The following is a 14,403-nucleotide window of genomic DNA, read 5'->3' on the forward strand; positions in this document are numbered from 1 at the left end:
CCCCCCCCGCCAGCTCTCCTTACTCTTGTCCCTTGGGAGGCCTGGAATCCAAGCAGTTTTGGGGAGGGGCCCCAAAAGACCCCGTGACATCACATCTACTGCCATGGGGATGAACTGTGAGGTCACCCGGCACTGCCCATCAGGAGGGAAGGAGCCCAGGCCAGTGGGCAGGCTGAGGGGGGGGACGGGGCGCTCAGACCAGGACCCAGAGAAAGTTATTCCAGGCTCACTTGTTCCAGAAATGAGAGGGGGCTGGAGGGCAGTAACGGGGCACTGGTGAGTCAGAGGCTGGGCCTGTGTAGTGGCCCTCTCAAGGCCACTATCAACAGCCACGGCAACAAGACACTTAATGCTCCGTGCCTCCTCCTCGGGGGCATCCTGTCACTTTGCTGTCACAGGGCCTCAGAAGGAGCACTTTGATCCTCTTCTGGCCAACTGAGTTTCCGGCCAGCTCCTAGGGAACCAAGGTCTGTCCCTGGAAACCTGTGTCCCCCACTCCCTCCACCTTGAGGAAGTGGGAGCCGAGGAGGGGGAGGGCCAGCAAGGGCAGGGGGCTGGGGGACGGAGCTGAACAGGCAGGCGGGCCGCAGAGGGTGGCCAGGAGGGCGACCCGAAGGGCACAGGGAGCTGCGACAGGGCCGTCTGCTCCCAGGCAGGCCGGGGCCACCAGAGGAAAAGAACAGGCCCAACGTGATTAAGTGGAAAGCTATGCCCGACACCCCACCAGGGGAGGGACTGGGCAAGCCCACTCCTGTCCTCAGCACCTCCGCCTGGGCCCCAGGGGCCCAGCACCCAATCCTGACTGGCGCTGGGCAGCCCGGGGCACCTTCACCAGCCCTGGCCCGGGGCCAGGCTGGAACATTCTGCATCCCTTTCCACGCAGCCCCAGGACGCTGCTCCCCTGCACTCCCCGCTGCAGGGCTGAACTTCCTCGCCCTTCTCCCAGGCCCTGGCCACTTTTGTCTGAAGCCTCTGCACCCCTGGGCATCGGCTCCAGCCTCCGCTGGCCTGCCCTGCCCTTCAGTGGCTACACCACCCCCAATCCCCTGAGCCACCACAGCTGGCAACAGATGGCCAGCTCCAACCCTGCTTCGGGCCACTTCCCCCCTCAAGGACCCATAATGGTCCTTACTGCTTAGTACATCAAGTTCAAGTTCTCCAACCTGGCTGTGGACTCCTGCATAACCTGGCCACTTCCCCGTCTGGCGGACCTCCTCTGTGCATGCCACACTCACCCCAATAGCCATCCCTGCACTCGCTGGTCCCCAGCTCCAGCCAGGGCCACCTGTATGATACTCAAGGCTGCCCAATCCCATCTTCCCCAGTGACAGCAGGCTGGCCAACACATTCTCCCTGGAGTCGGCCGGGGTTAGTCATTTGTACCCAGGCCCTACCCGTCTGTTTCCAACCTACCACTTCAGGAATGCCCTACCTCCTCCTTCCCTTTTCCCTTTTTTTTTTTTTTTTGGCTCAGATCTTAAACCAGCCGTGCCACAGAAGGCCAGCCTGCCCAATCACTGCAGCGCAAGTGAGGCTACCTCTGATCAGAGGCCCAGAGTTGGGCGCTGAGGAACGTCCACGGTATAGCTCTCCCTCTCTTTCCAAATGAATCACAGGTTCCCTTAGGGCAGGGCTCCCACATGGGCCTCTTCCAGGGTGGCCAGAGGGGAGGTGGTCAGCATGGTCAGGGAGGCCTTGGTCTCCAGGGACAGTGGCCCTGCACAGCCCAGCTTCAGGGAAGGCCGGAGGCAGACTAAGGACTCCCCATTGGCAGCCCCCAAGGGGATGCAACCCCACTGGGCCTCACATCCCCCGTGTCCACCCATCAATGGACACTGGACAGGCGGTGGGCCATTTTCAATGTTAAGAAACTCAGCTTTATGCCCAAATCTCCTCTTGCTCACAACAATCTTCTAGTGAAACCTACTAGGCTCTGCTTCAGGGTACAATCAAGGACAGGTTCACTGGCCCCGTAGCACATTCCCACCTGCCTTCTGCACCCACCCCATGTCCCCTCTCGGGAATAACTGGCCCTAGGGGAGGCACGAGGCGGGCTGTTCAACCTCCCTCCCCACGCTGGGGATCCCCTGGTCAGGCTCCTCTCTTGACATGGCTCCGTTTTCCAGGATTCCCCAAAGATGACCGTCCATGACCACTCAGTGCCCTGGGGTGAAATGCATCTGGCCCAGGTTGAAACACAGCCATCTCCATCCTGGATGGACAGCAGGCCACGAGGCGTCTCCAAGAGCAGTCAGCACCCCACTGTTCTTCCATGGGGCAGCGAGTACTGATCCAACCCTGGGAACCTTGGGGAGGTCATTTTCAAATCTTAGGGCCCGTGTGTGTTCTTAGAAAAGAAGCCCTGCAACTTTGGCAAGGAAAAAACAGTGCAGCCCTAGCATGTTGGCTGGCACATAGTAGGTGCTCTGGAGTTACTTGTTATTAGGATGGATAGACAGACAAACCCTCTCCCAAAGCCCACTAGCTAACAGAAAAGCTAGCTATTTAGAAAGAGGGACAGGGGAAGCCCAGCACCTGGTAACACAAGGTTCTTACATCAGGAGCAGGCTCTGGGGTGCCTGGGAGGAAGCAGACCAGGGTGTGCTCTGATCCAGCCCCTGCCATGCTAGCTGTGTGACCATGGACAAGACACCCACCTCTCCTGAACCCTAGTTTGCTCCACTGTACAATATGCTCTTTCTGCCTGCCCAGGATGGGCTCAGGCCTGCCCAGGTCTCCAGTGACCTCATGTCATGGGAAGGACTTTGAAAACTGCAGGTGCTACGCAAATGACAAGTGGCGTTTGTCATTATTAGTGGTTAGGAGGGTGGACCCTGGTGGCAGACTGCTGAGTGGAAATCCCACTCTCCCTCTTAATAGGTCTGCAGCCTTTAGCCTCCGTTCCTCATCCCAGATATCGGGGATAAAGCACAGAGCCCCTCCTTTGTACCATTGTGAGGATTAAGAGAGTTTATTTTGAAAAACTTTCGACAAAGGTCCACAAAAGGGTTAGCATTTCACCGTTGTTGTAATAAAAGACCCCCTCACATATGGGGAGCGTTCCAAGATCCCCAGTGAATGCCTGAAGCCATGAATGGTACTGAATCCTACATATACATGAAGAACTTTTACCTTTTTGCTTAAAGGACTCACTTTATGGTTGGTCTTTTGTATGTTCAAATGATCAGCATCTACTTTTGGGCTTTGGGCCCATTATGGAGGGGAAAAAAGGGCCACTGAGCACAGCACTGCAATATCATGATGGTTGATCTGATAACTAAGATGGCTACTAAGTAACTAACGGGCAGGTAGCTTATACAGTGTGGATACACCGGACATAAGGATGACTAGTGTCCCTGGTAGGGCAGAGCCAAATATCAAGTGATTGTACCATGCCACTTAGAAGAGCACCCAATTTAAAATGTGAAAATTGTTTGTTTCTGGAATTTTCCATTCAATAGTTTTGGTCCTCAGTTGAGTTTGGGTAACTGAAACCAAGGAGCATGAAACCTTGGATAAGGGGAGGCCCTGCTCTATGACTGTGTGGGTAAAACCAGTCTGACAGTCCCCATCCTCCATCCCCTTCTTCCCCCTCCCACTCCCCATCCCTACCTCCAAGTCATTCCACAAGGACATCCTGCACCCCTGCCATGGGCTGGCCTGTCCAAGGGAAGCAGCCTGCACACTGTTGCCCCCCTCGCCCAGGTCTCCTGGGGGCCAGGCTGCCAGGGCAGAAGGTCCTGGCATCTGTCGACCTTGGTGGCCACTCCATTGGCTAATGCCACGGGGAAATTCCTCCGACTCTTACTTTCCAGAACTTGAGAAAAGCTGTTTCAGCTCTTTCCAAGGATCAGGAGTGTCCATGGCAAACAAGCCCTCCCCTGGCGCATCCTGCCCCCCCCCGTGGGTCCCCAGGAGGGGGCCGACCCTAGGACCCTTCTACCCAGGCACTTGGGCAACATCTGTTGAGTAAGACGAAAACAAGGGGTTGAAGATTAAGCCACTCTGCCCTGGCGGCCTGGGCACGGGCTGGAAAATGTGTTTGGCCAGCAGGGCCCGGAGCTGGGCTGAAATTGCGGGTCCAGAAATGAGGGGCGCTAATCCTGGGGGGGTCGGATTGAAACAAGACCAGAGAGAAGGCCAAGGAGAGCTGGGGTCACAGGGAGCCAGGGAGAAAACAGGACAGACAAACAGATGGACAGACGCACCCTGTGAGGGGGCAGGGAGGCCGCAGAGCAGCCCTGCTGAGACCGGAGGGCAGGCAGAGAATGGAAAAGGAAGGAAAAATACAAACCCGCCCTTTCCTCCCTCTTGTGAACCTGTTCAAAGCACTTGGCCGTGAGGAAACAGGTGCTGAGTGCTCGGAGGCCACTTTCCCCTGGTTTCCCCTGGGCCACTTTCCCACTCTGGGGACAGCAACAGAGCGTCAGCTAAGGACAGCTGCCCCGAGGTGGGTCCCACGGGCAGAACTCCACAGTCCCTGACGGCAGGCAGCAGGGTCACCAGGAGCCACAGTGCCCAGCTCCTGGTATGGCAGACCTAACCTGTGCCAGGCATCAGGCTGGGTGCCAGCCTTCCCATAAACACGAGTAGAGAACCTACTGTGTGCAAGAAAGCAGGGGCACAGCAACCAACCAACAAAAGACTGACCTCTGGAGTGGGCAGAGCCCCTTAGAAAGATAAAGAGTAAAGTACTACGTGATGAATCAGAAGATGATTTGTCTAGGGGACAACCAAAGCAGGGAAGAAAGACGAGGCTGACTTTCGAGGGAGAACCCGGGGTGGGGGATGAAGAGCCCTGCAGGTATCTGCAGGAAGAGCATTCCAAACAGAGGGAACAGCAAGTGCCAAGGCCCTGAGGCAGAATCGGGCCTGGTAGGTTCAAGGATCAGCAGAAAGGCCGGGTGGCTGCAAAGGGAGGGAGGGAGACACTGCTAAAAGAAGATGAGGGAAGAGGGACCTGTCACGTAGGGCTGGACAGGCCAAGTGGGTTACTTTGCTCATTTTACTCTTTTGACAACTTTACCCAGTGGGTACTATAGTAACCCCCATTCTAAAGAAGGAAACCTGAGAATCAAAGAGGCTGAGCTTTCGGTTCGGGGTCACACACCTGAACTTAGGGAATGGGGGAGAAGCACCTGGGACCGGTGGGGAGCAGGGAGCAGGATCCAGAAAGAGGAAATGGAATTCCCTGGCTCTGAACCACTGATGGGGAGTTGGGTTCTGACCCAGGCGCGGAGGCCGAGGAGCAGAGTGACGCCACCGCTCTACCGCTGGGTGGCCGATCCAACCTCCCAGGGGTCAGAGGCGCCCCCCCACAGGTGGAGCCCACCCCAGAGACACACGGACTCCCCGGGCCTCCCTCGGGCAGGCCAGCTCCCTCCCCTCCGGAGCCTCGCCTCAGCGGGAATGCCAACCTATTCCCCTTTGTCCTGACCCCTGACCTTGCCTCCCATAAACAAAACTCATGAGACTCCCAGTGGCCACACAGCTGGCTTCGCCTGGTGGTCCTAACCGTGGACCCTACCCTCCCCAACCTGCCAAGGACATTGTGTTCTGGGCCACAAGATGGAGGTTCAGCAGGAATGAGGAGAGACACGTGTTCCTGCCTCCCCACCCACCCCCCTGGGGCTCCCACGGGTGGCCGGTGGCCGTCTGTGATCCCTGAGAGGCTGGTCTCTGGTAGTTCCAGGCCAGGCTGCTCTGGCCCACCCCCTGCAGCACCCGGCCCCCCAGCCCTGCTGTTGCCAGATGACCTCGGCCAGGCTCCGTGCGACCAACACCTCCCATCTGGAGCACAAGGCCAGGCGGGGGAGGCCCAGGGGGGGGTCCGACCCTAGTGAGCCGGACGAAGGACCTGCAGGGAAGGAAAACAGGGCCTGGGCCAGGCAGAGAAGAGCGACACTGCCCTGGACCACCAGGGAACAGGGAGGCAGGGGACGCGTCTGCACACTGAGAAGGCCGTGGGAGGGTCCAGTCCCCCGTTCTCTGGGGCAGAAAGGAAAACTAAGGTCCAAACAGAAAAGGGGGGGACCAGCCCACCTTCACATAGCGAGTGGATGTGGGTGCAAAAGGAGATCACGTGGCCTGACTGTGTGCCCGGTGTCAGGGCTGAGCAAGTGGCCACGTTGGTAGGCGGGATAGCTATAGCTGCCAGGGACACCCCAACATCAGCATCACCAGAGACACCCCACAGCAGCCCGTCAGATGTGTACCCATGGTGCCCCCCAGGACACAGGCACACGTGGGGACCCCTTCCCCTGCACTCCAGGGGGACCTGTGAGGCCTAAGAGGGGCGGGGAGGAAGCGCTGCCCACAGCCCCAGTGGGTCCAGCTGGGACCCGTCGAGAGCCAGGCCCTGTGCACAGCCCGCAGCTCACGGGGCCTGCCCCTGTCCAGCCTGTTCTGGAAACCTGACGGGGGAGGAGGTGGGGAAATGTCAGGAGGGCAGAAAAGTGGAGTCGAGCCAAGGAGTTCAGGGGAGGGACAGAGGTCACCTGGATGTGGAAACTGGCTGGAGCGTTTCATCCATCCCCCTGCCTCTCGTGAAGGGCACTTGACCCGGGACAGGCAGACTGAAGAGGATGCCATGGCACCCCCTGGTCCTCGAAGCCCTGGGACAACAGGCTCCTGGCCAGGCCGGAGACGTACAAGATGCCCTTTTATGGGTTTTTCCAAGGACTTGAAGTCTCGAGATTGGACATAGCAGGCCCTGCATCTCATCAGAGGAGACCTCATGACTCACTTCCTCCCCGTCCAGCCTCAGCCCAGGGACGCTGACCCCTCTCCTCCCACCACTGCCCGGCACTCGGGCTGCAGCACACTTGGGGCCAACACAAGCTGCAGGGGGGGCCGGCAGGGGAAGGCACGGCTGTCACTCACCACCAGCTCAAGGTTGGACGGAGGAATGCAGGGGGCAGCCACCTGTGGGAGGAGCAGAGAAACGGCAGGTTAGCATCTGTCATGGGCACAGACCCCGCGCCTCCTGAGGTCACTCCACGCGCCACCTCCATGTGAGACACCCCGCGCCTACAGGCACACACTGATCCCTCCCTGGGGGAGGGCACCTCAAAAGGCGACCAGAACCCAGAGAGATGCTTAGGCAGTGGCACCTGGGGAGGAGGAGGGGACGCAGATGGCAAGCCCGATGGAGCGCATGTCACCATTACAATGATGCCCAAAATACCAGACCCGGGAGGCTGGAGGCCAACACGCCAGCATCGTAACAACAGAGGCTCATGGGATTTGGACTACGGTTGGTTTTCCTTTGCACTCGTCGATTTGTCTGCGGCGGGTAAAATGTCGAAAAGCCCGGAGAAGACCTCCAGAGAAGGAAGAGTCACCCCCTTGGATTCTCCCAGTGCCAGAGCATCTCACCCAAAGTGAGAACCGCCGGACCTTGACTCCGGCCAAGTTTCCCAGAGTGCGGGAAGCGCGCTGGCCAGGGGACTGCAGGCTCTTACAGAGGCCGCAGGTATCTTCATCAACTTCATCTCCCCCCGTCCCCTCTGATCCGGAGAAGGACATGGCAGCCGGGCCCCCAGATGTGGAGGAACCGGAGGGTGGCGAGGGGCAGGCTGGCTCCGCTCCAGGGCTCTCTCCCTTCCGGCCCCTCGCCAGGCCAGGCCGCCAAGCCAGCACCCTGACACTTGTGTGGGAATTTATCAGAGACCGCCTGTGCCCCTCCTTTCTAGCTGGACACATTTTTCTTGGAACTCAGAGCTCCACCTTGGCTCCAGTTCCCAACCCAAGCACCAGGCAAGGGGCCCACACAGGGGACAGAAGGGCGCTGTCCCTCAGGCATAAGCGTGTCTGGACACGAGCCCTGAGGGGCCAAAGAGAGGGCAGCCCCTCCTGGCCACCACCGTGCTGCCTGATGTGAGGTCCCCACTGCCACTGGCTGCGCAGTGGCCACCAGGCTGGCCCCCTCCATGTGACCCGTGTTGCCAGCCCACAAGGCTCTCCAGACTTCACACACCAGCCCAGACGAGGACGCCCTGGGTGACTGTGTTCAAGCTCTGTGGGGATGGAGGAAGACAGAGTGAGCGTCCCCGGGTTCTTGGGCCAGTCACGTGACAGCCAGCTCACTCTCCAGCAGAAGGGCCCCAGCTGAGTCTTGATGTTTGATTCTTTCACCAACAGTACTCCAGCACAGAACCAGATGCCCCCACCACACACACACACACACATACACACACACAAGAATAATATCAATACTCCCTGAATATGTCCCAGTGACAGGCTTTAATATAAATGCTTTACTCATTGAATTCTTTCAATAACTCAGTAGATACTGTCATATCCCCAGTGAAGGATGTGAATGGGGCACAGAAAGGTTAAACAACCTGCCCAACGCCACACAGCTGAAAAGTGGTTGGGATTTAAGCCGAGGCAGGCTGATTCCCAGGACAAGATGTGAAGTGGGCCTTATCAATCAGGGCCCCACTTCCAGGAGAATGAGGAGAGATGGAGACGCTGTTCCCAGAAGTCAGGGCTCTCAGTACACCCAAGCAGGAACCGTGAGTGACATTTCAGAGGAGGTCCCTAAGGGAACTAGGCCTGGGGATGGGGTGGAGGGAGACAAGGAGGGAAGAGAAAGTCCCCGGGGCTACCTATGGCCTACAGGACCCCCTGCCTGCCCTGCCCACCAGACACGGTCTCAGCCGCAGGGGACACTGCTGTCCTTGCTAGGCACAGCCCCAACCCCCACTGTGATGGGGGACGGGAGGTTTGAGTCATGGGTCCGACCCCAGGGTCTTCTTCCCAGACTCATTCTGTCACGAAGGTTCTCAGGTCCTGGGGGAGCGGGCACCACACACAGGACGGGGCCTTGCTGTGCTGTCTGGGAGCTGGGCGAGGCTGCTGGGACCCTGCCTGCAGGACCAAGGGCAGCAAAAGGGCCTGGTCCCTTCCCCACAGGAGGGAGGCCAGGCCTCCATCCCGAGACGAGGCCCTGGGGAAGCAGGGTGGGGTGAGGGTGCCTCCGGAGGTGGGGGCAGTCTCAGACAAGCAAGAGGGTCTTGTTCCCAAACCCACTCTAAGGCCATGGGAAGAGCTGGCCCAGGTGTCCTGACCCAGCCCCTTTCTGGTCCCAAGGCAAAGACATCCTCTAAGAACCTGGGTCCAAGGGCAAGAGGTGAGCGTCACCCCAGCCGAGGGCCTGACACCGCCCCCCACCGCCCCCCAGCCCCCAGGCCGGCCAGCCCTGGCTTGGTGGTGTCCTTGAGTGTGGCTTGTCTCTCTCTCTCTCCTCCTAAAGCAGAGAAATGTTTCCTTAAAAGGCTCTCTCCTTCCCTCCAGTGCCTGGCCCCTGGCCACCCTCTCAGGAGCCTGGACCTTGCCAGGGAGCACCAGGGTCCTGCCACTCCTCAGCCACCACACACCTGGTATCACAGTGGATACTGCTGACCCTTGGAGGCCCTGGCTAAGAAGCCCCTCCTCCGTGGCAGCCCGCAGGGGGCTCTTGGGGCCAGCCGTGCCATCTGTTTGCCTCCAGGGCTGGCAGCTCAGGACTCCAGGTTTGGACCCATGCTGTCCTCCCCCCTCAGCAAGCCTCAGTCTCCCTGTCTGCAAAACGGGGGGTGATTATGGGGCTCGGAGTTGCTGTGAGAATTAAAGGAATTAATCTGCTCCTGTGCTAAGAAGGCTGGCTGTGGGCAGCCAGCAAGACGGGCGCATCTGCCCTGCTCTGATTTTACTCTCTTCTGTCACTCAGAGTGGAAGGAGGGACCTAAGACCAGCTCGGTCCCCCGTCTGGTGATAAATATGTTGGCCAACAGAGGGCGGGATGCAAGCCCAGCTGTCGGGCTCCAAGACGCACGGAGTCTCTTAACACCGCTCACGATGCCCTGTGTCTGTCCCCAGCCCTCTGCTCTGACTCACGGATGCTGTCATCCCTGTCTCACAGATGGAGAAACGAGAGGCACAGGAGGCTGATGATCTGCCCAGCACTGCAGCACACCAGCTGTTCTGGAGCCTACTTGGTGGAAAGCTGGGGTGCAGCTGGGAGGTGAGAGAGCCCCCAGGCCTGGCCTTCACCAGCCCCCCACCCTAGCGTTCTCTCAACTTCAAAGGCCCCAGGACATACAGCCCATGGGGGGGTCTGAGAGCGCTAGGAAGTAGCCCAGGGGGGTCCCTGCGTGACCTGGCCTCTGTCCTCATCTCTGCCTTCATACTGTTCCTGCCCCCTTCACTCAGGACCCAAAGCCACACACAGGAGGTTGGCTCCTCTCAGTCCTTCCAACACCTGGCTCTGTTCTTCCTCAGGGCCTTTGCACATTCTGTGCCTTCTGCCTGGCCCACCTCCCACCTCCACAGGCGTACACACAAATTCCCTCTCCTGCACCGAGTCACCTCCTTCACAGACCTATGACCAAGTGTAATCACAGATGTGTGCTTCCTCGTCCTCAATCTGTCTCTCCCTCTGCAAACCAAGTGCCGAGAGGGCAGGAAGCTCATCTTGTTATCTCACTAGCCCCAGAACAGCCAGCACACAGTAGGTGCACTCAATGTCCATTAGAAGAATGAAAGTGACATCAGACCTGAGCAAGGCACACTCCTGTGGCCACTTGCAGTAAACATCACCACATTTGTGAAGCACCCGTGACAACCAGGCTCCTGGACTAACCCTGTCCTCTGCCTGACCTCTCGGAGGCCTCCACTCCGCAGGGTCAGCCATACTGCTCCATCTCACAGATGGGGAAACTGAGGTTCCAAGAGGGCACAGATTCATCAGCTGGGGAGAGGTGAAATCTTGCTGTTTGGCTTCTTTGCAGAATGAGAAAAACCCACACATCTGCCCAGCACGGCCCCTGTCACCTCAACGCCCTGCGAGCAGTAGGAACTTGCTCACATTAGAATCCCACGCTCCTGCCTGGCACCAGTGATTCCATCCAGTGGGGAGGATCGCAAGTTCAAGGCCAGACCCAGCAACTTGGTGAAACCCTGTCTCAAAATAAAAAAAAAAAAAATAGAAAGCTGGGGATGTAGCTCAGCGGTAGGAAAAAAATAAATAAGAATCCCAGACTCCTGAACTCACCCAGCCTCCAGAGAGGCCCTCACACCACACCCACCAATCCATGGGCTGGACAGGACAGCCTGGCCTCCACACCAGACTTTGTCAACCCTACACGAGCCACGGTGGAAAAGTCATCGTCTTTCCTCTCTCCTGCTGGTCCCCTTTTTTTAATTTTATTTTAATTGTGGCAAAATGTGCATGATGTAAAAGTTAGCGGTTTGACCGTTTTTAAGGGCCCAATTCAGAGACATTAAATACATTCACAATGGTCTACACCCCGGCCCCATCCACACACCCGTCAGACGGTAATTCCCCGTGTCCCCCCACCCCCCAGGGCAGTGAGCCCTGACCTCCTCTGTCCCTGCGAATCGGCTCTTCTATCAACTCCTTCCCCGAGGCCCGCCAAAGAATCCAGATTCCTCTTCCCCACGTGGGTCACAGAAACTCTAACCCTCCCGACTCTCTGCCTTAGAACTGGCCACAGAGAAGTTCCCTGACCCACCTTGTCAGACAGGAGGTCATGAGGACCCTTCTCATTCCAGAGGGCTCCTACCCCACACCCTGGAGGCAGGGAGGCTGCAGGAGAGGCCAAGACAGGTCTCCCTGGGTCCCCACCCAATCACTGAGCCCCAAAGGACAGGGTTCCAAGGCTTCTGGATAGCGGGGTGATCCTGGAGGGTGCATGCCCCGCCCCCACAGGCCTCTTCATCTTCTTCATCATGAACCACTGACCCTCCACGTTTCCCGCGTCCTGTGGGCACTGAGCAAATAGATCCAACAGGACGTGGAACCCAATGTGCAGTCGGTCAGTCGGAAGCACAGAGAGACCACCTGGGGCCGGCGACCAGCCTCTAGAGGAAGGGAGACAGAGTCCCCAGCCTGTGGCATCGGACACCGTCTCCAGGTAGATGATGTAGAACTGGATTATCCTGAGGTCCCCCAGCAGGTGTGCCCTGCAGAATCCACTTGTCGCTTGCCGACCTCTTAAGGTCATAGAAGTCTTCCGTGCTGGCCGTGGTCACAGGAGAGGAGTCACACAGCACTTGCCTTCTCTGTGCCAGGCTTATTTTCACTTAGTCCCCCCCAAATTTGTATGTTGACACCTAACCTCCAGCACCTCAGAATGTCACTGTGCTTGGTGACGGGGGCTTTAAGAGGTCATGAAGGTGAGCCCTAACCCAACGTGATCAGTGTCCTTACAGATCAGCACACAGGTGCAGAGGGAAGACGTGAGACGCAGACAGGAGACGGCATCTCGGGACAGGCCTCGGGAGACACTGACCCCAGACTCCCCGAGCTCAGATCTGCAGCCTCCAAAACTGTGGGAAAACCATTTCTGTCATCTAAGCCCCTCGGTGTGTGTTGTGTGGGGGCAGCGGCAGCGGGCTGAGACGCATCTGAACTGCCTCCCCCTGTGGACAGAAGCCACCGCCTGGCCCGGCCACGCTGCACCACGCTGACCCGCTCAGCCATCGATGGACAGGATGACCCACACCCCTGCCCCAGGGACTCCAGGAACCCACTTCAAATGACACCAAAGGGGAAAGAAAGGAAAGGGGTCTGCAGAGCCCCTGCTGTGAGTCACGGAAGCTGGATGTCCCATATAGATCATTTTATTTAATCTTGTGGAAAAGTTTTTTGAAGTAAATAAAACAGACTCAGAGAAGTGAAGCAACTTGCCCAAAGTCAAACAGCTAGGACTCGCAGTCGTCAGGCAGAAGTCCCACAGAAGCTGCTGGGCCTCTGCACACCTGGTTTTGCTGTGTGTCACCCGCGCTCCTCACAACCCCCCAGAGAGGGAGGCGTTCGAATCCTGTCCTCAGGGGCTCAGGCATCCCCTCACCAAACCTGTCAGACTCAGCCAGGCACAGCTGCTGGGTGACAGGGCCAGGACTGGAGCCTGCATCTGCCTGACTCAGACACCTGTCTTGTCCTACCTGCCCCATCCTGTCCCCTGTCCCTGCAGAAGGCTGGCATGCACCCTGGTGCCAGGGGCTGTGGGGCACAGAGTTTGGGCATCCCAGGCAGGCTCCAGCGCCCGGCTCCGAGCCTGCTGCTCACTAGGAAGTGGATGCGGTTTTGCAAGGTGGCGAGAGGGAGGGGCTGGTGGGTGGAAATAACATGCAAAGGAGGCGTGGGATGTGTGGCACCAGAGGTCCCCTCTGGCTGACCCAGGATGAGTGGAGGGAAGAAGGGCGCTGAGGGGAGCCGAGGAGGGAGAAGATGGGCTGCTGCTCTCCCGGGCTTGACCGCGGGCACCTGGGAATGCCCAGCAAGGGAGCTGGCACTGAGGAGCCACTGAGGCACTGCGCAGGGAAGGGGCCAGGTGGAGGGCTCGGAGGGGGCACCCCGGGGAGGGGAAGGGCGGTGACAGCAGTAGGGAAGACAGAGGAGGGACAGGAGCCTGTGACCCCTGGACCCCGGGCCTCATCTCCACCCACAACACACAGACCCAGAGCCTCCATCCCCAGCCTCTAGTGTCTTCTGCCACCCAGAGCATGGGACGGTACCACGCCCCACCCCAGAGAGCACCTCACACCACTGCTCTGCCTGCTCTTGACCCTCTGGGCCTGCCCGGGGAACCTGGGGCCAGGTGGTGGCCAGCTTCTGAGCCTGGTCATTGAGGTGACACCAGGGGGTGGGGGGGTCTAGCTCACTGTGACCCTGGGTTTGATCCCCAGACAGGTCCCGTCTCCAGGCCCAGGAGGTGCCCAACCCGGCGCCTCCCCGCGCACACCGCAATCCACTGAGCACCTCCCTGAAGCCCCGGCAGCCCCGTGGCCCCAGCAGAATGGGCAGCTGTTGGCCTGAAGTCAGGTGGGAAGCGAGTGCCCTCTGGGACCTGAAGATGCTCAACAGAGAGGAGGCCTCAGGAGGCCAGGGTGATGGGATGACGGCAAGGCCTGGTTTAGGGGCCAGGACCTCAAAGGGACCCAGCAGGGGTCCAAGACATCAGCCTCCCTACCTAGCCTCTGCCCGGGGCAGGAGGGGTCCTGGGAGGTGGCAGCCCCTGACCGGCTCCATTTCCCCGCAGGCTGTGCGCTCCTCGGGGCCTGCCCCAGCCTCTCCGGGCTCCTGGGCCCACACAGCTGGTTCCTTCCCTTATATAGAGTTCTTCTAGGACCCAGAAAGGAAGTGCATGGAGTTCCTGGAGGCAAGAAGGGGCCTGTTCCCAGGGACACCTCGAGCCAGGGGGGCACGTCCCAGCCCCAAGTCCCCCTCCAGAGCCAGAGAGCCAGCAGGGACATGGAGGGGTCTGGCCCTTTCTATAAAGGGACTCAGAACCTGGGGCAGATAGGACACAGGGGATCCCAGAGGACTGACTCAGGACACGGTCCCCAGGGCCCCCAGGATCCCCTCTCCACAACTGGACCTCTGACCCAATC

At 58.9% G+C, this 14,403-nt stretch overlaps 1 protein-coding gene across 8 annotated transcripts in view; it reads right to left on the bottom strand.

Moving 5' to 3' along the window:
• Tns1 (tensin 1) overlaps positions 1-14,403 on the bottom strand; it is a 170,999-nt gene that overhangs the window by 93,548 nt on the left and 63,048 nt on the right. For 7 of the 8 annotated variants that reach the window (XM_048808529.1, XM_048808528.1, XM_048808527.1 and 4 more), the window contains one exon: positions 6,883-6,924. In XM_048808529.1, the coding sequence (XP_048664486.1) occupies positions 6,883-6,924 (42 nt within the window). Of the gene's footprint in view, positions 1-1,235; positions 1,358-6,882; positions 6,925-14,403 lie in introns of those variants that run through there. The other variant, XM_048808531.1, reaches the window with a different exon arrangement.

Source organism: Marmota marmota, unplaced genomic scaffold (assembly GCF_001458135.2).
Source record: "Marmota marmota marmota unplaced genomic scaffold, marMar, whole genome shotgun sequence".
Classification (NCBI taxonomy): Eukaryota; Metazoa; Chordata; class Mammalia; order Rodentia; family Sciuridae; genus Marmota; species Marmota marmota.